The following is a 23,957-nucleotide window of genomic DNA, read 5'->3' on the forward strand; positions in this document are numbered from 1 at the left end:
TGGTGTTAACATAAATGGCGTGTTATCTACTGACGCAAATGCTATTGCTGAGCACTTTGCTGAGCCCTATGCTCGAGCCTCAGCCTCAGAGAATTATCCTCAGCCTTTCGCACTCTCAAACGGCAGCTATAAGGGAAAGTCCTCTCTTTGACTACGCGCCACATTAAATCGTATAACGCCCCATTTACAGAGTGGGAGCTCCTCAGTGCCCTTGCACATTGCACCGACACAGCTCCTGGGCCAGATTGGATCGACAGTGAGATGATTAAACATCTCTCATCTGACTTCAAGCAACATCTCCTTGTCATCAACTGGATGTGGTGCGATGTCGTCTTTCCATCACAACGGCAGGAGAGCACCATCATTTTGTTGCTCAAACCTGGTAGAAACCTGCTTGATGTGGATAGCTATCGGCCCATCAGCCTCACCCACATTCTTTGTAAGCTGCTGGAACGTGTGGTGTGTCGGCGATTGGGTCGGGCCCCGGAGTCACGTGACCTACTGGCTCCATGTCAGGACAGCTTGTGCCAGGGTTGCTCTACCACTGATAATTTTGTGTCCCTTGAATTTACCATCTGAACAGCCTTTCCCTGACGCCAACACCGGTTGCCATCTTTTTTGATTTACGAAATGGGTATGACACCACCTGGCAACATCATATCCTTGCCACATTGTATGAGTGGGGTCTCTGGGGCCCTCTCCCGATTTTTTATCCAATACTTCCTGTCGCTCCGTACTTTTCGTGTCCAATTGGTGCCTCCCGTAGTTCCATCCATATCCAGGAGAATGGGGTCATGTAGGGGTCTCTATTGAGTGTCTCCCTATTTTTAGTGGCCATTAATGGTCTAGCAGCAGCTGTAGGGCTGTCTGTCTCACCTTCTTTGTGTGCAGACTGACTTCTGCATTTCGTACTGCTCCGCCAATACTGATGTTGCTGAGCGGCGCCTACAGGGAGCCATCCACAAGACGCATTCATGGGCTCTAGCCTACGGTTTCCAGTTTTCAGCCCCAAAGTCATGTGTTATACACTACTGTCAGCATCCTACCATTCATCCAGAACCAAAACTTTACCATAATGACGATCCACTCACTGTAGAGGAGACATATTGATTCTTAGGACTGGTTTTTGATGCTCTATTGATTCGGCTTCCGCCCCTTCGTCAGCTTCAGCAGAAGTGCTTGGAGCACGTCAATGCCCTCCGTTTCCTGAGCAACCACCAAATGGGGTGCAGATCGCTCTACGTTGCTGCAGTTCTACAGAGCCCTTGTTCAATCCTGCCTTGACTATGGGAGTCTGGTTTATGGTTCGGCAGTGACCTCATTGTTGTATTTACCTGATTTACCTGACCCAGTGCACCACTGTGGCGTTTGCCTAGTGACAGGACCTTTTAGGACGAGTTCTACGGCCGGAGTGGCCGTGCGCTTCTAGGCGCTACAGTCTGGAGCCACGTGACCGCTACGGTCGCAGGTTTGAATCCTGTCTTGGGCATGGATGTGTGTGATGTCTTTAGGTTAGTTAGGTTTAAGTAGTTCTACGTTCTCGGGGACTGATGACCACAGCAGTTAAGTCCCATAGTGCTCAGAGCCATTTGAACCGTTTTAGGACGAGTTCGATGACCGGTGTGCTTGTGGAGGTCAGTCCTTCCATTGCTGGTTAGACGTGCACAACTGCTGGCCAGTTACATTGCACACGTTCGTAATTCTCCTGCGCATCTGAATCACCGTCTCCTTTTCCCATCTGTGGTGGTCCATCTCCCGCGTCGGCGGCCCAGGTCAGGGCTTCCAATTGCAGTTTGTGTCTGATCCCTTCTTTCCTAACTGGAGTCGTTGACTTTACCGCCTATATTGGAGGTCCATTCACATACACCTCCATGGTATACACTTCGGGCGCCAGGACATTTCACATGGCTCTAAGGACTCAGTTAACCCCGCGGCTCTGTTGCCACTTCCTCTCGATTCTTGACCTGTACCCAGGCCATGAAGTGGCTTACACCGACGGCTCGATGGCTGATACTCACGTTAGCTTCTTGTATGTCCATGGAGTCATATTGAATAGCATTCCTTGCCCGATGGCTGCTGTGTTTTCACTGCCGATCTGGTGGCTATATGTCGTGCTCTTGAACACAGCCGTTCATGCACTGTGTAGTGACTCCTTGAGCAGCCTACATGCTATCGGCTTCTCTGCAACTGATCTGTGTTCGGTACTACGCCACACGGTTTTGCAGCTTTGGGAGATGAAGTGGCATAACCTCAGCACGCACAGCAAACTGTGACACACGGCTACTTCCTGCGCAATGGTGACCCACCTCACTGTCGGTGCGGCGCCCGGCTGACAGTGGGCCATATCTTGGTGAGCTGTCCTTCTTTGGCTGCCCTGCGATGGACTCTTCAGTTACCGGACTCGTTGCTATTAATTTTAGCTGACAATGCCTCATCGCCTAATTTAGTTTTACGGTTTATGTGTGGTGGTGGGTTTTATCATTCTGTATAAGTTTTGGTGCATGTTCTTTGTCCCTTTGTGTTCTCCACTCTAATGCTTTTAGGGTGGATGTTTTAATGTGTCGCAGAGTGGCTGGCTTTTCCTTTTTATTCTCATGGTCGGCAAGCCACAGTCATCTGCTGTGTTGTTTTTACCCCTTCTACCTGTTTCTTGCTTCTCTCTGTGGTTTTCTTTTTCTGTTTTGTCCATGGTAGTGTTGGATGTCCTTCTGTTGTTCTTCTGGTTCTTCCTTTCTCCTGTTATTGTGCTGTACATCTCCTTTCTTTTCTTCTTTCCCTCGTGTAATTATTTTACCGGGAACAAGGGACTGATGACCTCGCAGTCTGGTTCCTTCCACTCCCTCTTTTAAACCGACCAACCAGCTAATCAATACATATTGTGACAGGCTGCTCCTCCTATAAAAGTATGATATTGATTTTTACACATTTTATATTTTTGTGTTATGGTTAATTTATGTGGCTACATTACGGTTCCTTTCTCCTCTTTTTATAGTTATTCACCACATTATTTCTCTTTATATTGAATTGATCCCATTGTTTTTTAAAATTTATTTTATATTGAGATACTATCATACATGATGTCCTTTGTGTTCCAAATACTGGTTCATACATTTTATAATGCAGGTGACATGGGGTTTCCACCTTTCCATATATTGTATATTGGTTGTTACTTAAAATAAAATAAAAAAAGCACTTGTGGGATATTAGTCTGTAGTTAGTCAGGTCTGGCATGTGTAGCTTTCAGGCACAGATGATTTAAGATATAAGGCACTTGTTATTCCTGACATGCCAGCAATTGATAGAGTATTCTATTTCTATGATTTGTGGAATTTTGTACGTACCTCGTATATTTTTGTTAATATAATGATTAAAATAATGTAGTTTGTCCAGTGATATGCCATGTGCTGTAAACAGGCCATTTGTATGCCTTTAATGTATTCTGTGGTCACTGATTGTTTTTGTACACGATATCATGATATCAACGAAGTCGGGCACACCAGTAAAATGTGTAACATGCCTATGACGTGTGTTATTGAGTCTTAAAAATCTTTGGATGAATATGTATCTGTGACAACAAATTACCAGCTGCTGTCAGTTACCATGTGGTTGTACATAGAGCAAAGAATATGATCTTTAAAGGCGTCACTGTAGTGTGGATCCTTTTGTAAAATGACGTAATGTGGCTACTTTTTACTTGTAATTAAGAGTGATTTGAAAATGACATGAAATACAGATGTTAGAAATGTAAGTAAGAAATTTGTGAAGTAATGTTGTATATTAATGTGAGGTGTGCAAAGTGTTATTTATACATGGTGATGTATGCAGACAGTGTAGTACTTTGCCATGTTGTTCATACAGGTGCTTGACAGTCATCACTTACCAGGAAAGTACTTGGGCTCGAACAAACACAAATACACCAAATTCGTGTTAGAAATAATGTAATTGGTCTCTTATTGCACTAGTGATACTCCCGCATCTGAAGAACTCTGCAGTCGTCCGTTAGAGGCCTCTGCGTATGCCATGCCGAATTGCACACTGACCTGCCAGTACGCCAGTCGGGACCAGTAGGGACGGTGCAGTGTGCCTCTGAAGTTGCGTTTTGTGACATTATTTGTGTATTGAAGCGTCAGATGGCTCGGCAATTGGTAATCAATCCTGCTAATGTATTGTGATTGGTTGAGATGAAGTTACGAAGAACCCTTCTTCGTGAAGATGGTATTGGTGTAGAAGACGAATCATTCGCATGTTTTCTGGTATCTATTGTAGTGCAGAAATATGAGCATAAGTTAGATGCTGTTGTAACACTAACACATAATGGTGATGATAATGACGAACAACTCGTTGCAAACGGTAGCACTACGGCAAGTGCGGGAAGAGGCGATGGAAGCAGTGACAGTGAATACCAACCGTCTCCCAAGAAGAAAGTTACAGTTGTAAGTATCATCACGGCATTTGATGACAACACAATGGAGAACATGAACGATGATTATTACGTAAGAGGTTTTGACACATACGACAAGCTTCTGAAAAGATACCCTAAACTGAAGTCCAAAAGCAATATTAAAAACATACTGGATTACGTGGCAAAGAAAAGAGAACGAAATACATTTTTCAAAGGAAATTGTACACTGCTGTTCAAGACCATCAAGGAGTGTGTAATGGCAAAATTCGATGAAGCACGAGAATGCAGTTCCGCCGTTCATTATTGGCATTTGCAACATTGGGCATTGGACATAGCCAGAAATCTCGGGTGTACAAACTTTACAGCTTCACTAGGATTTATTACTAATGTGAAAAAGGAGTTTAGGATAACACCACGCCATATCACTATGCTCCAAGCACGAAAAGATAAGGATGACGAAGAAGAGCTGATTGAAAGAGCTCAAACGTTTGTTGCTGACATCAATGAGCATATCACGAGAGAAAACATCGATATTAGTTCTGTATGGAACTGTGATCAGTCAGTTCAACTATGAACTTTCTTGTGAAAGAACACTATCTATGAAAGGGGAGAGAAACACCGTCGCGATGTTGCAATCAGTTAACTGTGCAACACACAGTTACACGATCGATGTTGCTATATCAATGGACGGACAATTGGCAGACAAACTCTATATTTGCTTCCAAGAATCCAGTGGAAAGTTTGGACCCCGCGTGTCAAGGGAAATAGAAACACGGTGCCCTCCAAATGTCGTCGTCGATGCAAGTGTGAGTGGGAAGATGACGAAACAACATCTGAAGACGTTCTTTCTGTCAGTTTTGAATCCACATTTGTCGAGAAAGTCATTAGTACTTTGTGACTCCTGGTCTGGACATAAGGATGAACGAGTACTACTGGAAGCATTTGGCGGAAAACATGTAGATTTGAAAATCATTCCGCCTAAAACTACAAAAATGCACAACCTCTGGATGTGTGTTTCTTCAGGCGGTATAAAATATATGCCAAGAGAATAACAGACTTAATTAAACTATGTTATAGTAATATGCAGCCGAAATTGCGTGACAGATTCTTTATCATGAATATGCATTCTGTCATTTACAATCAGTTATCTGCGGGAGTATACAGACCAATGCTTCGTTACGCTTGGCAGAACGCTGGCTACGGTGTTGGTGAACACGTGAATAACTTCAAAAGTGTCATTGATGTGGCGTTCAACACTGATATTATAAAATGTACAAATACGTCATGCAATCAACTTGCATTTCTTCACTGTGCATTTTGCAGTCATTCGTATTGCTCGGAGCATTTTATTGACATTCCGCATTTACATTTATAGTTAAGATTGCTGCATTGCGTATGGCATCTACAATTACATCTACAGTGATATCTAGAGCATGACTGCAGAGTTTTGCAGAAAAACGACACCCACCAGCACATTCAGAGGTACATAATGGTCCTGTAAACAACATTCATACAGATCTGTTTGTTCCAGCCCAAGTACTTTCCTGGTTAGTCAAAATTAGCTAATTACATGTTTAAATAAACATTGCATTACAGCCTACTATGGACCATGTTTATATTTATTACAACTGCTTTGATTGAATAATCATTGAACTCAGAAATCAACCCACAATTAGCTGAATGATTAAGAAAAGGGGCTACCAATGTACAAGCTTATGTCAAGGTACTACACAAAAATTTGTAAAATTTATCTAGCAGGGGACATCAGGCTGTATAATCTCATTGTAGACCAAAAGCTTGTGTGTATCTTTTTTTTTTTATAAAAAAAGATATTTAAAAAAGAAGAGGCTCAATCTACCCTTAAAAATTTTTTGTGCTTTTACAACTTTTTCAAGAGAGAAAAAATGTTGGTAAGACAAATAAAGTGTAAATCCATCTGCCCAGTCAATTTCAGTTCAGTACTAAAGATTGAAACAAACCTGAGATAGTGTGCCAGTGTTAAAATGTGCTTGAAACCCAAAACCTAGTTGAATCAGTTGGTACAAGAGATAATGTTACAAAAGCTGAAGATGGATCAGCTTTGCAAGTTGTGAATAGTAAGTTTTCATTGAACTTATTATCAGAAATATTCCAGCACAATAAAAAGACATTTTCATGAAACGTAAACTTGTGATTTTTCAATACTATTCCTTTAAAATGTGAATCATTTTTAAGAAAGTTTCAGACTGCTCATACATTTGCTCCTGATTGCATTTCAGATTTGCTAAGTCTGTATAACGTGTAGGAAATGCTTAGCTGAAGTACCAGTCACAGTGTCTACACTTTTTTCCTTGAAACTGAAAGTAAACCCAACTTGTTTCCCTTAAAAAAATTAGCTTCAATATTGGTTTCCAAACCAGAAAGTTCGTTAAAGAAATCAAAGTACATCATTCTCATATCCAGAAGTTTGGATTGCAATGCGAAGCATACTACTTAAAGTAACTGAAAAGTCACTAGAAAAATGCCATTTAAAGTACGAAACTGTTAAAGATGTATCATCATTTGAGCCTAATATAATATTAAACCAATCACAGCAAGGAAAACAGATTGAACATATTACTAGAATTATTTTTCCCTGGTAATAGATTGGGGTAATGCAGGAGTAGGTTACCTAATGAATAAAAAAATAGGAGTGCAGGTAAGCTACTACAAACAGCATAGTGAACGCATTATTGTGGCCAGGATAGACACAAAGCCCATGCCTACTACAGTAGTACAAGTTTATATGCCAATTAGCTCTGCAGATGATGAAGAAATTGATGAAATATACGATGAGATAAAAGAAATTATTCAAGTCGTGAAGGGAGACAAAAATTTAATAGTCATGGGTGACTGGAATTCGGTATTAGGAAACGGGAGAGAAGGAAACATAGTAGGTGAATATGGATTGGGGGAGAGAAATGAAAGAGGAAGCCGCCTGGTAGAATTTTGCACAGAGCATAACTTAATCATAGCTAACACTTGGTTCAAGAATCATAAAAGAAGGTTGTAGAAGAAGCCTGGAGATACTGACAGGTTTCAGATAGATTATATAATGGTAAGGCAGAGATTTATGAAGCAGGTTTTAAATTGTTAAACATTTCTGGGGGCAGATGTGGACTCTGATCACAATCTATTGGTTATGAACTATAGATTAAAACTGAAGAAAATGCAAAAAGGTGGGAATTTAAGGAGATGGGACCTGGATAAACTGAAAGAACCAGAGGTTTTAGAGAGTTTCAGGGAGAGCATAAAGGAACAATTTACGGGAATGGGGGAAAGAAATACAGTAGAAGAAGAATGGTAGATTTGAGGGATGAAGTAGTGAAGGCAGCAGAGGATCAAGTAGGTAAAAAGACGAGGGCTAGTAGAAATCCTTGGGTAAGAGAAGAAATATTGAATTTAATTGATGAAAGGAGAAAATATAAAAATGCAGTAAATGGAGCAGGCAAAAAGGAATTCAAACGTCTCAAAAATGGGATCGACAGGAAGTGCAAAATGGCCTAGCAGGGACGGCTAGAGGACAAATGTAAGGATTTAGAGGCTTATCTCACAAGGGGTAAGATAGATACTGCTTACAGGAAATTTAAAGACACCTTTGGAGAAGAGAGAGCCACTTCATGAATATCAAGATCTCAGATGGAAACCCAGTTATAAGCAAAGAAGGGAAAGCAGAAAGGTGGAAGGAGTATATAGAGGGTCTATACAAGGGCGATGTACTTGAGGACAATATTATGGAAATGGAAGACGATGTAGATGAAGATGAAATGGGAGATATGATACTGTGTGAAGAGTTTGATAGAGCACTGAAAGACCTGAGTCGAAACAAGGCCACAGGAGTAGACATAATTCCATTAAAACTACTGACTGCCTTGGGAGAGCCAGTCCTAACAAAACTCTACCATCTGGTGAGCAAGATATGAGACAGGCGAAATACCCTCGGACTTCAAGAAGAATATAATAATTCCAATCCCAAAGAAAGCAGATGTTGACAGATGCGTAAATTACTGAACTATCAGTTTAATAAGTCACGGCTGCAAAATATAAACGCGAATTCTTTACAGACAGATGGAAAAACTAGTTGAAGCCGACCTTGGGGAAGATCAGTTAGGATTCCGTAGAAATATTGGAACACGTGAGGCAATACTGACCTTAAGTCTTATCTTAGAAGCTAGATTAAGGAAAGGCAAACCTACGTTTCTAGCATTTGTAGGCTTAGAGAAATTTTTTGACAATGTTGACTGGAATACTCTCTTTCAAATTATGAAGGTGGCAGGGGTAAAATACAGGGAGTGAAAGGCTATTTACAATTTGTACAGAAACCAGATGGCAGTAACAAGAGTTGAGGGGCATGAAAGGGAAGCAAGTGGTTGGGAAGGGAGTGAGACAGGGTTGTACCCAATCTCTGATGTTATTCAATCTGTATATTGAGCAAGCAGTGAAGGAAACAAAAGAAAAATTCGGAGTAGGTATTGAAATCCATGGAGAAGAAATAAAAACTTTGAGGTTCGCCGATGACATTGTAATTCTGTCAGAGACAGCAAAGGACTTGGAAGAGCAGTTGAACGGAGTGGACAGTGTCTTGAAAGGAGGAAGCAAAATGTGGATAATGGAATGTAGTTGAATGAAGTCTGGTGATGCTGAGGGAATTAGATTAGGAAATGAGACACTTAAAGTAGTAAAGGAATTTAGCTATTTGGGGAGAAAAATAACTGATGATGGTCGAAGCAGAGAGGATATAAAATGTAGACTGGCAATGGCAAGGAAAGCGTTTCTGAAGAAGAGAAATTTGTTAACATCGAGTGTAGATTTAAGTGTCAGGAAGTCGTTTCTGAAAGTATTTGTATGGAGTTTAGCCACGTATGGAAGTGAAACATGGACGATCAATAGTTTGGACAAGAAGAGAATAGAAGCTTTCGAAATGTGGTGCTACAGAAGAATGTTGAAGATTAGATGGGTAGATCACACAACTAATGAGGAGGTATTGAATAGGATTGGGGAGAAGAGAAGTTTGTGGCACAACTTGACTAGAAGAAGGGATCGGTTGGTGGGACATGTACTGAGGCATCTAGGGATCACCAGTTTAGTACTGAAGGGCAGCGTGGAGGGTAAAAATCGTAGAGGGAGAGCAAGAGATGAATACACTAAGCGTATTCAGAATAATGTAGGTTGCAGTAGGTACTGGGAGATGAAAAAGCTTGCACAGGATAGAGTAGCATGGAGAGTTGCATCAAACCAGTCTCAGGACTGAAGACCACAACAACAACAACAACAACAACAACAACAACAACAACAGATGTGACATTGTTACTGAAAAAGCTGAAGCCTAGTAGAGTAGCATTTGCCGTGAAACACATACCACTTTAGTCTATATCTTGATCAACATAATGAAAATGATTGCTGGTCGAGCATAGAAGGGGCGATATTGTCGGTTTACATGTATAATATTCTTCTCGGGTGTGCAGCCGGATCATAATGTCATCTTGACAATATTTCAGCGATCCATCTGGCTGCCCTCTTCAGGTGAGAGTGCTGGTACACGATCTCGCCAGAACTTCCGTCGAGATTGTGTACCAGCACTCTCACCTGAAGATGGTGGCCAGATGGTCCGCTGAAAAAGCCTTCGTTGTTTACATTTGTTGCGCACACAATATGGTTGCAGCAATGTCAGCAGAGGATTTCCATTGGGGTGGTACATTCCCAGCACCACCTGTTAAAAGGATGGTAGTAGTCTCATCACATTTCTGTGCTCTTTCTTGACTAGTTTAGGGAGGGAATGTGGTTTATGATAACTTGCTAATGGAAACAATGAGTTGTGTATCATGTTATGAATTAATCAGGATGGTTTTATTATTTATTCTGACTGTTTGACAAAATTAAATTTAACTGAGGCATAGCCTTTTGTGCTTCACTTTTTAGGAGACATTGCCGACTTGCCACAAAATTGTAATAAGAAAATGCCACTTATATTGGAAGTTTGAGTATTTGTTGAGCTCAAAAGCAACACAATGACTAGAATATGAAGACAATTGAACTGTTTAAAAAATCTCGTCTTCCTCAATTTTCTGACACCCAGATCAGAATATCAATACTATGCACTTTCCTTGTGACAGAGTTTTAATAACCTCTTACTTTAGTTATCATGTTGTCCTGATGATTTGTAACATGCAGTATTATTCTGAATTCTCTTTATGCTCTTTTATTGTCATTCTGAACCACAAAAACAAAATTTACTGAATATATCCCTTTTTCACATTTATTTTAAAATCATTGTGGACTACATCTGTTCTATTTGGATTTCATGTAGCAATAAAATAACAAAATTTGTTTAGAGAGATTTCTATAGTATGGGATTGTCTGTTACAGTGCGGAAATAGAAACACGTTATGAAATAGCAGAAGGTGATGTGTATATTGAACCATTGGGGGAAAACACATCTGAACAAGGGTAAGTATAATTAATTCTGATCACAGGAAATCATGATTTATAACTTTAATTAGATTTTGATAAATTACTAGAGATATATAAAAGAGGAAATATGTGAAATATGTTATTTAGTGTAGACACACTTTCAGAATTGTTGCTACTACTGCGTAGCTGCTGCCACATATTAGTAAAATTTCATTACTTACATAATTGTCGAAGACTTTGCTATGTATTCTTACACATATTTTATAGTTTTATATTCTGGGCAGTGGTGTAGTGTGGGTATCTGCCACCCAGTGCGAACCCAAAATTTTCTGCCCCCCCCCCCCCCCCTCTTCCATTTTCGCAACTGAGCAAAAATAATAGAGAACTTTGATAATGTGTAACAGTATTTGTATTTGATTGAAGCTTATCAAAAGAAGATAGGCACGTTCTCATTTATTTTCCCTACATAATTTTTTGGGTCTCTTCTACACTTTCTGTTATGCTGAATAAATTATTTTAGCAGATTATTTACATGACCTGTTTGTGCGAGTTGTCTGTAAAAGCAAAGAAAATTTCATATATTTAAGACAGTCCTGGGAATGAAAGCATATACACTCATCGACTGAGAAGTAAGTAATTCGTAACAATTTTGAGGATGTACAGAATGGGCTTTCATAGCAGTAAATTATGATATTCTCATTTGAGTTTGGAAAGTACTTTCATGTGTATTTATTCTATAATAATTCCTTGTCAATGGGAGCTCAGCAGGCATTTCCACTGCCCATTAAATGATGGGCATTGAGTATGCGTATGGACAGGCACACTCCATATGTCAGCTTATCATTAGAGGATGAGGCGAATTTAGTGAAACCAGGATTTGTTGGGTTCATGAATATTCCCTGAGTCACAAGAGGTATAAACTTTTCAACTTTTTGTAACACTGTGTCAAGAGTAACGAGTGGTTATTCCTGGAAACAACACCTAGGAGGAAACTGCTAGTAGCAGGGAGGATACGGGGTGGGTTCTGAAATTTTGCGGCCTGACTACATCTTCAAGTGTTTTTTTTTTTTTTTTTTTTTACAGTCACGCTTTTTTTTACATAATCACCCATTATTTCAATACACTTTACGCATCTGTGAATTAACAACCTTGTGTCTTTCAGAAAGTAATCTGATTCTTTATCGGCAAAATATAGTTTGGAGAAAAGATAATAGTCACCTGGAGCTAGATCTGTACCATAGGATGAATGGTCAATGTCCTGGAAGCCACTTTCCTTTACAGAAATCTTCGCAGTTGCCGCCATGTGCACTGGCGCATTGTTGTGGAGAAGATGAACACCATGTGACAACCTTCGTCTCCTCTTCAGTTTGCAGGAATCGTGTTATTTGTACGGAAGTGAATTCTCGTATTGACACTCACAGTGGTGTTTCTCTCTTTGAAATAACCTTAAGATAATTCCTCTGGAATCCCAGAAGATTGTTGCCATGACTTTTTCTGTGGGCGTTGTGACCTTAGTCTTTCTTGGTGGAGCTTCACTGGTTTACACCATTCAAGAGATTCTCTTTTGGACAGAGGATCATATAAAGAACCATAGATTCATCCCCTCTCAACAGTGGATTCCAGTACGTCTTTCTGGTTGCCACGGCTAAGTTCCAACAACTGGGTGCAGTAAATCATGAGCTGCTGCTCCTGCACTGCATGGAGAAGACTGGACACCCATCTTGCACTGACATTTTTCATGTGCAAATCATCATGCATGACCTGAAGTTTGGTTGTTTCAGTTAACCCTAACCTTGCTGCAAGTTTCCTTGAGGTTCAACCGCCTGTCACTCAGAAGTTCACTTACAACAACAGCGATGCTTTCCTCAGTCACCACTTCAACAGGTTGACCAACACGTGGATCATCAGCAATGCTTTCTCCATCTAGACGAAACTGTTTTTACCATTCTTTAACTGTGGAGTTTAAAGGGGAAGCCTCACCATTAACACCATCCAAGCAGATTTTGATTTCAGCTGGTGCAAGCCCTTCTTTTGTCAGGAACTTAATCAGTGCAAGATACCCAATTGTATCCATTGCAGCACACAACGTTTCACTCATACAAGTGTCGCCATTCGACTGAGGCCAGTAGCGGGCTGCAATGTGTGTGTGCATCAACTGAACTTCATGGTTGTGTTCAAGGTCAGGCTGGAAACATATGTAACTGATTTTGTTGTACCGGTAGCAGAAGAGAGGAATGAGCTGATGGGAATGTTTATACGGGGGTGGAAGCCTGTCAGTCTGTTACCATAGCACTTATTGGCTGGAACATTTAATCTGAATTGAATGACCTCCAGAGCAGAGACTTACATGACTTAATAAGAAACCCCTGCATAGTCTAGAATGTAGGTAGGTGTCCCCCTGGGATGCAGGTTTCTTGACAGCTTTGGTTTTCGAGGGTGAGTGCATGTGTATTAAATAGCACATGACTGTAATCTTATGGAGGCAGACATGTGTTAGGCTGTAGAGCTAATAGTGGGTTGAAGAAGGCTTTCAATATAGAGAATGGACTCGTCTATAGCTAGGGCTAAAAACAGTGGCGATCATCTACCGAATTAAAGTGAATCATCAAGTATTTCTAGAACTGTCTATGAAAAATAATTTAGAGGTGCATCTTGCATCACTCTTCCGTCACTCCCATGACACCTGGAGCACAGGGACAAGGGCAGCGGACATTACCGTGGACGTCACAAAAACGAGATGAACATCGCAATTTCATTACATTTTAGATTCAGTCCAGGTATCTTGTCAAAAAGAGAACAACAAATTCAAATAAAGCTGCATTATTGACATCAGAGTTAAGAACAACATATCTATAAGTACCTAATGGCTTTGGTCTATTGTTTGTTTCTATAAAACAGAAAGGTGTTACAATCTGTTAAAGCCCCTCACACATGCTAGTGATTTTCCTTGCAGTCAGTCAGTCACTTTCCTTGACCCTACCACTCACAAGTGATTAACAGGCTGTTTCAAATTCAGTGTGCTTTGAAGTCCTACCATGGAAAATGAACTGCTGTGTTCAGGAGTCATGACACTGGTATGATTTTATTGAAAATACCCTGAAAATATTTCTCTTTTTATGTAAAATTTTAACCAAAGGATGAATATTAATATGATTTAACTTTGATTTCAGTGTTATGTTAGGAAGTGGGAAGAGTTTACACAGTGCAGCGAAGAATTTAAGAAGGGCTTGAACATATAAATATATCTGAATGCAACTTTATGTTCATAGCTTCAAATTTCCTGGCAAAATGTGTATTTGAGTTCTCCTTTATAGAGAGGGCATGTGATATGAGAATATAAGGCTTCACTTTGTAAACACTAGAATGTATTCACAAATCAACTTGAAAGACGAGAATCACTCTAAACATATTGAGGATCAGCGTGAAGTCTCAAAGTTCAGGGAAGTATTACTTTTGCGTGTAACAGTTGTAAAATGCATGCAAAGAAATGGAAGGCAAAAAATCTCTCATACTCTGTCACTGTTTCAAATGGATTCACAATAAAGTGTCGATCTTAAACTGAAATTATATTGTACACATTATTTGCAACACAAATTTTTTTAAGGTATTGGCGAATGTTAATTTTTATATCTTGGCTGATGGCCAAAATAACCAGATTTGTTAACTTTAACATAGACATTGTTGATCTTAAATAATTTATCGGTTTTGACTTGGAGAAGTTTCTCTCACAACTAGCATTACTTACAGCAGCTGTAGGGAATATTCTGAGCATTGTAAAAGCATGTTACCTTCTTCAAGTTTGGGCTCATAAGTAAACTATAACAAACACACTAGGCCGGACGCAATAGGTTGTTTCTCACAATTTGTTGTACCTACGAAGCCTTATATAGACACTCACCGCAGCTTTATCTCTTCTAGTCATCAATGCCCAATGTCATTTCAGGCCTTAGGAAGGCATACTTTTTGGCCAAATTCTGAAACTACTGGAACCTCTCACGGATTTCGACAATTACTTTATCTAATGAAGGAAACACTTTTTGTTTCAAATCGTTCTCGTGCAATAAGCCGACATCTCTACTTCGGTCACCACAAATATCACCACCTAATTCAACTTGGAAGTTTGATAGAAACGTCAAATTCTTTGCACAAGTTTTATATGTAACTGAAAGCCTTTTCTACAGACTCCTCATTTATCTTCAAATATTGTCTGTAATGCTTTTATTTTCTCAACACACTAATGTTCATTAAGTCCCTCTGTTTAAAAATTACTTTGGGTCCCTTTCATTTCACGCAGTATTGGTTCCCAGAGACCCAAGATACAAACTTTGTTTTTAATGTTATCCAGTCATGTTTGCTCCGCTTCCTATTGTGCTGCAACAAATCTTTTGAGACCTCTTGAAACTCTTGCCTATAACAGCAAACAGAAACTGCCATCCCTGAGTTTACATGAGAAAGAAAGCATAACAGTGTTCCATTGTGCCCAAGAAAGTCAATGAATTCACCTCTACCAACAAATTCAGCCTCGAGCAACAAATTTGCCTTACTATTAAAGTATTTTATCTGTTGCTGCACACCTGCCACTCTTCCAACCATGTTGGCAGCGTTATTGAAAGCTTGTCCTCTTCAGTTCATAAAGTGAAGTCCATCACCATTGGGCTACTTAGTATTATCTCACAAATACCTTTGGCTGTTTTCTTTTTCATTTCATTGAAATCTGTAAAAGATTCCACTACTCGTGCATCCCAATTCCCAGTCAAAACACATCGTAGTATAGTAATACTTCGCTTATTTGATCTTTATGGGAAATCTTGGTCTACTGTCAAATATCACAGAATAACATTTGCCTTTTGAATCTTCTAACGCTTTGGACGATGATGTAAGTGTGAAGTAGATATACTAACTTCCACTCCTTTTATGAGATGACTTGTCTGCAGCCGATCTTCTTCCCTGGCTTCTGGAATCTCTTTAAACTTCTTCTACGGAGAATGATGCTAGGTACAGGAATATTTAAAATTCTCCCTCTACTTGTGAAATAAGTAGATACTCGAAGGTTACTTTCCATCAACTAATGATATATTAAAACTTCATACTGAACAAACTTCTCCCTTCTCACATAAACATCCTGTAAGTCACTCATATCACCTCATGTCAGAAACACATCTAATTACATCCACAAGAGAGTTGGCTTAATACCATAACTCTATATCACAGGATTCATGAAATACGTTTTGCCTCTAGCAAGGGTGGAATAAGGGTTTTAAAAAAACTTTTCATTTTTCACTAACAATAGCCACTGACACTATTATCAGAGAGTTACATAAATACTCCTTGGTCCTCTCATATGCTCTCACTAAACATCCATGGACTGCCCGACAGGTTCTTGTTGGTGCATTTAGACTGCCGCGTCTACATTCTTCCTATGACTGAATTTAAACGTACACACACAGACGTGACTCGCAGTAGGTAGGATTCCGCTCTGTGACTCACATCGAAAATATCGTGTGTTCAAGATGGTAGAAAGCTGAGTGGTTTGAGAATTTACAGAAATTCTCAGAACACTACATAACCTTTCCCTCAGATTGAACACGCAATATTTTATACATAATAGTTACGTAAATAATATCATGTATAATAACAATTTCATATTTTAACAGTATACATTTCTTTTCTTTCAATAACCTTGAATAACCATTTGCTTACTACTTCACTATTCACTCTCATCCTACTTTAATATTAAGCCCTGAGTGTTCACTGGAGGTTTTAGTCAGCTCTTCACTAGTATTTAGGAATTTTTGAGGACTCCTCCTTTATTTTGTTGTTGTTGTTGTTGTCTTCAGTCCAGAGACTGGTTTGATGCAGCTCTCCATGCTACTCTACCCTGTGCAAGCTTCATCATCTCCCAGTACCTACTGCAGCCTACATCCTTCTGAATATGCTTAGTGTATTCATCTCTTGCTCGCCCTCTACGATTTTTACTCGCCGCTCTGCCTTCCAATACTAAACTGGTGATCTCTTGATGCCTCAGAATATGTCCTACCGACCGATCCCTTCTTCTAGTCAAGTTGTGCCACAGATTTCTCTTCTCCCCAATTCTATTCAATACCTCCTCATTAGTTATATGATCTACCCATCTAATCTTCTGCATCCTTCTGTAGCACCACATTTCGAAAGCTCCATACATGGCTACACTCCATAGAAATACTTTCAGAAATGACTTCCTGACACTTAAATGTATACTGGATGTTAACAAATTTCTCTTCTTCAGAAACGCTTTCCTTGCAATTGCCAGTCTACATTTTATATCCTCTCTACTTCGACCATCATCAGTTATTTTGCTCCCCAAATAGCAAAACTCCTTTACTACTTAAAGTGTCTCATTTCCTTATCTAATTCACTCTGCATCACCGAATTTAATTCGACTACATTCCATTATCCTTGTTTTGCTTTTGTTGTTGTTCATCTTATATCCTCCTTTCAAGACACTGTCCATTCCGTTCAGCCGCCGCTCTTCCACGTCCTTTGCTGTGTCTCAACAGAAATACAATGTCATTCAGCGAACCTCAAAGTTTTAATTTATTCTCCATGGATTTTAATTCCTACTCCAAATTTTTCTTTTGTTTCCTTTACTGCTTGCTCAATGTACAGATTGAATAACAATCGGGGATAGGCTGCAACCCTGTCTCATTCCCTTTCCAACCACTGCTTCCCTTTCATGCCCCTCGACTCTTGTTACTGCCATCTGGTGTCTGTACAAATTATAAATAACCTTTCGCTCCCTGTATTTTACCCCTGCCAACCTCAAAATTTGAAAGATAGTCTTCCATTCAACATTGTCAAAAGCTTTCTCTAAGTCTACAGATGCTAGACACATAGGTTTGCCTTTCCTTAATCTATTTTCTAAGATAAGTTGTAGGATCAGTATTGCCTCACGTGTCCCAACATTTCTACAGAATCCAAACTGATCTTCACCGAGGTCGGCTTCTACCAGTTTTTCCATTCGTCTGTAAAGAATTCGTGTTAGTATTTTGCAACCATGGCTTATTAAACTGATAGTTCGGTAATTTTCACATCTGTCAACACCTGCTTTCTTTGGGATTGGAATTATTATAGTCTTGCTCACCAGATGGTAGAGTTTTGTCAGGACTGGCTCTCCCAAGGCTATCAGTAGTTCTCATGGAATGTTGTCTACTCCCGGGGCCTTGTTTCGACTCAGGTCTTTCAGTGTTCTGTCAAACTCTTCACACAGTATCATATCTCCCATTTCATCTTCATCTACATCCTCTTCCATTTCTATAGTATTATCTTCAAGTACATTACCCTTGTTTAGACCCGATATATATTTCTTCCACCTTTCTGCTTTCCCTTCTGTGCTTAGAACTGGGTTTCCATCTGAGTTGTTGATATTCATACAAGTGGTTCCGTTTTCTCCAAATGTCTCTTTAATTTTCCTGTAGGCAGTATCTATCTTACCCCTAGTGAGATAACCCTCTACGTCCTTACATTTGTCCTCTAGCCATACCTGCTTAGCCGTTTTGCACATCCTGTAGATCTCATTTTTGAGACATTTGTATTCCTTTTTGCCTGCTTCATTTACTGCATTTTTATATTTTTGCCTTTCATCAATTAAATTCAATATTTCTTCTGTTACCCAAGGATTTCTACTAGCCCTCGTCTTTTTACCTACTTGATCCTCCGCTGCCTTCACTATTTCATCCCTCAAAGCTACCCATTTTTCTTCTACTGTATTTCTTTCCCCCATTCTTGTGAATTGTTCCCTAATGCTCTCCCTGAAACTCTCTACAATCTCTGGTTCTGTCAGTTTATCCAGGTCTCATCTCCTTACATTCCCACCTATTTTCAGTTTCTTCAGTTTTGATCTACAGTTCATAACCAATAGATTGTGGTCAGAGTCCACATCTGCCCCTGGAAATGTCTTACAATTTAAAACCTGATTCCTAAATCTCTGTTTTACCATTATATAATCTATCTGAAACCTTCCAGTATCTCCAGGATTCTTCCATGTATACAACCTTCTTTCATGATTCTTGAACCAAGTGTTAACTGTGATTAACTTGTGCTCTGTGCAAAATGCTACTAGACGGCTTCCTGTTTCATTTCTTACCCCATTCCATATTAACCTACTACATTTCCTTCTCTTCATTTTCCCACTATCGAATTCCAGTCACCTATGACTATTAAATTTTCGTCTCCCTTCACTATCTGGATAATTTCTTTTATCTCATGATACATTTCATCAATCTCTTCGTCATCTGCGGAGCTAGACGGCATATAAACTTGTACTACTGCGGTAGGCATGGGCTTCACATCTATCTTGGCCACAATAATGCGTTCACTATGCTGTTTGTAGTGGCTTACCTGGATTACTATTTTTAATTCATTATTAAACCTTCTCCTGCATTATCCCTATTTGATTTTGTATTTATAACGCTGTATTCACCTGACCAGAAGTCTTGTTCCTCCTGCCATCGAACATGACTAATTCCCACTATATCTATCTTAACCTATTAATTTCCCTTTTTAAATTTTCTAACCTAACTGCCTGATTAAGTGATCTGACATTCCATGCTCCAACCCGTAGAATGCCACTTTTCTTTCTCCTGATAACAACGTCCTCCTGAGTAGTCCCGGCATGGAGATCCAAATGGGGGACTATTTTACCTCCAGAATATTTTACCCAAGAGGACGACATCATCATTTAACCATACACTAAAGCTGCATGCTCTCGGGAAAAATTATGGTTGTAGTTTCCCCTTGCTTTCAGACGTTTGCAGGACCAGCACAGCAAGTCCGTTTTGGTTAGTGTTAGAAGGCCAGATCAGTCAATCATCCAGACTGTTGCCACTGCAACTAGTGAAAAGGCTGCTGCCCCTCTTCAGGAACCACAAGTTTGTCTGGCCTCTCAACAGATACCCCTCCATTGTGGTTGCACCTACGTTACGGCTACCTGTTTCGATAGTAAATTCCAGATGTTCATGACTCATGAGTAACCTATTTTCTGTTCTCATCTTTTGTACTACCTTTCCTTAGTAGGTACTATTCTTTCTATTTTTTGTAGCTTGGAGAAACTCTGGGCAAAAAACATGTTCTTTTGACACTCATTTATTTCTACAAAACTTATAATGGTAGTTGTTCATAGAATTTCCAGAATAATTTCTATAAAATTTGTGACTTTTGTCACGATACTGTCCCATTCTCCTAGGTTCAGCATCTTTACCTTGTTTGTGGGTTGACCTCATGAGAGCACTTCCTCTTTTCATTCTGGTAGGTACGTCCCTTATAAGTAGAGGCACCTGTTTTTTGCAAAGCGCGAAATCGTGAAATTTTCACCAAATTTTACCCATTTTGCTGAAAACGCGAAACTATTTACTCTTTACTATTTACTATTTACTTTTTACTATTTACTATTTAAGCCAAATCGCAAAATAATTGACGAAACTTTGCAAAATCTCATCATTTGAACTTAACTGCGGAAATTCGATTGGCGTTATGGTAATACAATCCGGATATTGATTGTACACCATTTCACTATGTATAATATATCAAGTATTCCAAAGATATTCTACAATGTTCTGGCGGTGTATTCAGTATTGCCTGTTGGAAATCGTTGTGGATCGCCGGTGCATTGAGTGAGTGTGGTATTTTGTGTTTTGTTTTCGTGCTACAGATGATTAATATGGTAGTGACAGTCTTCGACCGAGAAAAGGAATTTTTGTCAGAAGGATTTTATGTTTTCGACAAAAGTAGGAAGATACTTATGTGCAAATACTACAATGTGCATATTGAGTGGCGGAGGAACGACACGTACCTGAAACACATTAATAACAGTTCTTCCCATAAGAAGAACAAGGAGAAGGCGCTAACAACTAGTGGTATAAAAAGACAAGCTACACTCACGGAAGTCACTGCAGCGGCAAAACGAGCGAAAAATGATAAAGAAGAATTCGTTTTATCGACTACTCGAGCTTTCATTGAGGCTAACATTCCGATGGAAAAAGTTGATCATCCGAAGCTGAGAGAATGGATCAACAAATACATACCAGTAACAGTTTGTCCATTTTATTTGGACTGTTGAGCTCCGTGACCGTGGATAATGGTATTTCACTATAAAAATACAGCAACCAGCCACTTTTTAATGCATTTTATTTATACCAATATGGATTTCGGGTTTGCTCCCATCTTCAGCTGGCAAATTACATGTATCTTCAGTTCCTACAGTGGTACAATCTCGACAGCAGTTTGGATGCTGCAGCTGGCATTCTCCTCTACTTGTTTTTTCTTGGCTATTCTTCTTTTTTGCAACAACACACACTATTTGTCATGTATTTTACACAGGCACACTTTTTTTTTTTTTTTTTTTTTTTTTTTTTTTTTTTTTTTTTTTTTTTTTCCCCGGGCCATGTTGGGATTTCTGGCAATGAACTTGCCAATCGACTGGCTAAATTAGCTATTTTAGCTATTACCAGGCCACCTCTTGTTATTGGCATTCCGGAAATAGATCTTCGCTCGGCATTAGGTCGACAGGTTTTGGGCCTTTGGGATGCAGAATGGTGCACTCTTTCTTCGCCAAACGAGCTCAGGGTGATTAAGAATTCTGCAACTCCGTGGCGGTACACCTTACGGGCCTCTTGTAAGGCCTGTGTCGTCCTATGCCGGCTCCGCATGAGCTGTACTTGGCTAATTCACAATTTCTTCCTCCGTCGTGAGGACCCCCCTCTCTGTCGTTGTGGACCGATGTTGACTGTGGCTCGCATCTTATCGGGCTGTCCCAACTTAGCCGCCCTGTGACAGACTTTTAGCTTTCCAGGCTCACTACCCCTGGTGTTGGCTGACACTGCCTCAGTGGCGGATCTCGTTTCACGTTTTATTCGTGATGGGCATTTTATTGCTTTATTTAAGGGAGGGCTTTCCACCTTATCGGTGAGTGGAGGAGATGGCAGGCCCTCTTACTCTCACCCTTTGCCCCGATTGGATTGGCTTTAGCGGGGCTTGGTGGTTCACCCAAGCCCTCTGCCTTCCCACTCCTTTCCTTCTGGGGGCTGTTATATCTTGAACGTCTCTCTTGTCTCCTGTGCTTCTTCCTTCACGCCACTGTCATTAGTCACTTTCCTTCCCTCACCTCTTCTTCTGCCCTTTTTCCTTCCTTCCCTGTCAATAGTTTATCATTTTATGGACCTTGTAGTTCTCTCTTCTAATATGGGACTTTATTGGTTTTAGTTACTTCAGGGTTGGAGGGACTGATAATCGTGTAGTTTCCTTCTCCAACCAGCCAACCAATATGGGTTCAGCGATTGCTCACGCTTGACCAAAATTGGAATCTTGTGAAGTGTTGCAAGGATGTTTTGCAGCTGTTCAGGAAGAATCTACAAGACTTTTAAGCGTCGTTTCGTCGCTGTGGATGAAACATGGATACATTACTATACTCCTGAGACCAAACAACAATCTAAACAATGGGTTACCAAGGGAGAATCTGCACCAAAAAAGGCGAAGACCATTCCTTTGACCGGAAAGGTTATGGCAACTGTCTTTTGGGATTCGCAAGGGATAATCCTCATAGACTATCTGGAAAAGAGTAAAACTATTACAGGTGCATACTATTCATCATTATTGGACCGTTTGAAAACCGAACTGCAAGAAAAACGCCGACAATTGGACTGAAAAAAAGTCCTTCTCCATCGCAACACTGCACCAGTACACACCTCAGCAGTTATGGTCGCAGAATTATTGGAAATAGGATTCCAACTCGTTTCACATCCCCCCTATTCTCCAGACTTGGCACCCTCGGACTACTATCTGTTTCCCAATTTGAAGAAATGGCTGGCGGGACAAAGATTTTATTCAAACGAGGAGGTGATTGCAGCAACTAATTGCTATTTTGCAGACTTGGAGAATTCCTATTATTTGGAAGGGATCAACAAATTAGAACAGCGTTGGACGAAGTGTATAAGTCTAAAAGGAAACTATGTCAAAAAATAAAAAAGGTTTACCCCAAACACGTAAGTAGTTTTTATTTTTGCATGGACTTTTCAAATGCCCCTCATATGCGCCCTCAGGTAGTCAATATAATGACAGATTGATAATATTATTGAATTGTGAGGCTCCCATTTGAGGAATTATGGGAAACCACGGTACTCTGTTGACAGCTGATTTTAAGTGACTGAACTTCTAATATAAGCATAACCTCACAATATGTATTGTATCCAAGTTGACAGCAGTCAACAACTTGTGGCAGAACTATTCATTATGCTTGCTTTGTTAACAGCGACCAAAGCTAACCTCTGCAAGCAAAATCTAAAGAGAAATCAGGGCCAACAGCAAACTATGGAACTGTCTTCACACTGTCTTCAGGAGCTGACACGTTACATGTTACAGGCCACATAGGCATGGCACATCAGTCGTCACTTTGTATGCGTCACAGCATTCATCCAGTCCACTTCATTAACGTTTTCCAGACCCTGAATAGTTAATTTCTCAACCCCACTTACAGTATTTTTTTAATTTTCTTTAGCAGTGTATCCTCTCGCATGCACCCAAATAAGTTCAATAGCGTTAAAGAGGCAGTGTAGGTGGTAGTCTTATGACTCTACGTCCATATTTATAGACGACCCCGTCAATAACATAGGTTGGAAACTGTGGCTTGTGTAGTGACACGAGTTCTAATAATTCTGGTTTATTCAGTGAGTCATCCACAGTAACTCTTGTGTTGTCATAACCACTGAATAATGTCTCCCGTTCAAGAAAACAGGGGTGGAGACTTATCTTAACTGAATGGTGTGTGGCATTGTCAATAATAATAATAACTGATGGATTTTCTAAACTTGGGAACGTCTGTTAGAAGCAATTTAAAAATGTTTCATAACTGCTGTTTTTGTGGCTCTGAAAAGTATTTGACAGCCAGGAATAAGCTGTGGTAGGTACCAGCATGGAAAACAATAATTCTACCACTTTTTCCTGTGGGGAGTGCCATACCTTCTCCTTTGTTGTCACTCCTACCTTTTGTAACAGTATGATCTACATTCACCTATGTTTCATCAATCCAAACAATGTCCTAGAAGTTAATATCTTCCATTTCATGAAAAAATCTACATCTCGTTCCATCAACATTTTA

At 39.9% G+C, this 23,957-nt stretch overlaps 1 protein-coding gene across 2 annotated transcripts in view; it reads left to right on the plus strand.

Moving 5' to 3' along the window:
• The window catches only part of LOC124794981 (zinc finger protein 665-like), a 162,927-nt gene that overhangs the window by 33,561 nt on the left and 105,409 nt on the right, over window positions 1–23,957 (plus strand). For both annotated transcript variants that reach the window (XM_047258723.1, XM_047258724.1), the window contains exon 4: window positions 10,787–10,867. In XM_047258723.1, coding sequence (XP_047114679.1) covers window positions 10,787–10,867 — 81 coding nt within the window. The remainder of the gene's footprint in view (window positions 1–10,786; window positions 10,868–23,957) is intronic.

The sequence above is a fragment of the Schistocerca piceifrons genome, chromosome 4 (assembly GCF_021461385.2).
Source record: "Schistocerca piceifrons isolate TAMUIC-IGC-003096 chromosome 4, iqSchPice1.1, whole genome shotgun sequence".
Lineage (NCBI taxonomy): Eukaryota > Metazoa > Arthropoda > Insecta > Orthoptera > Acrididae > Schistocerca > Schistocerca piceifrons.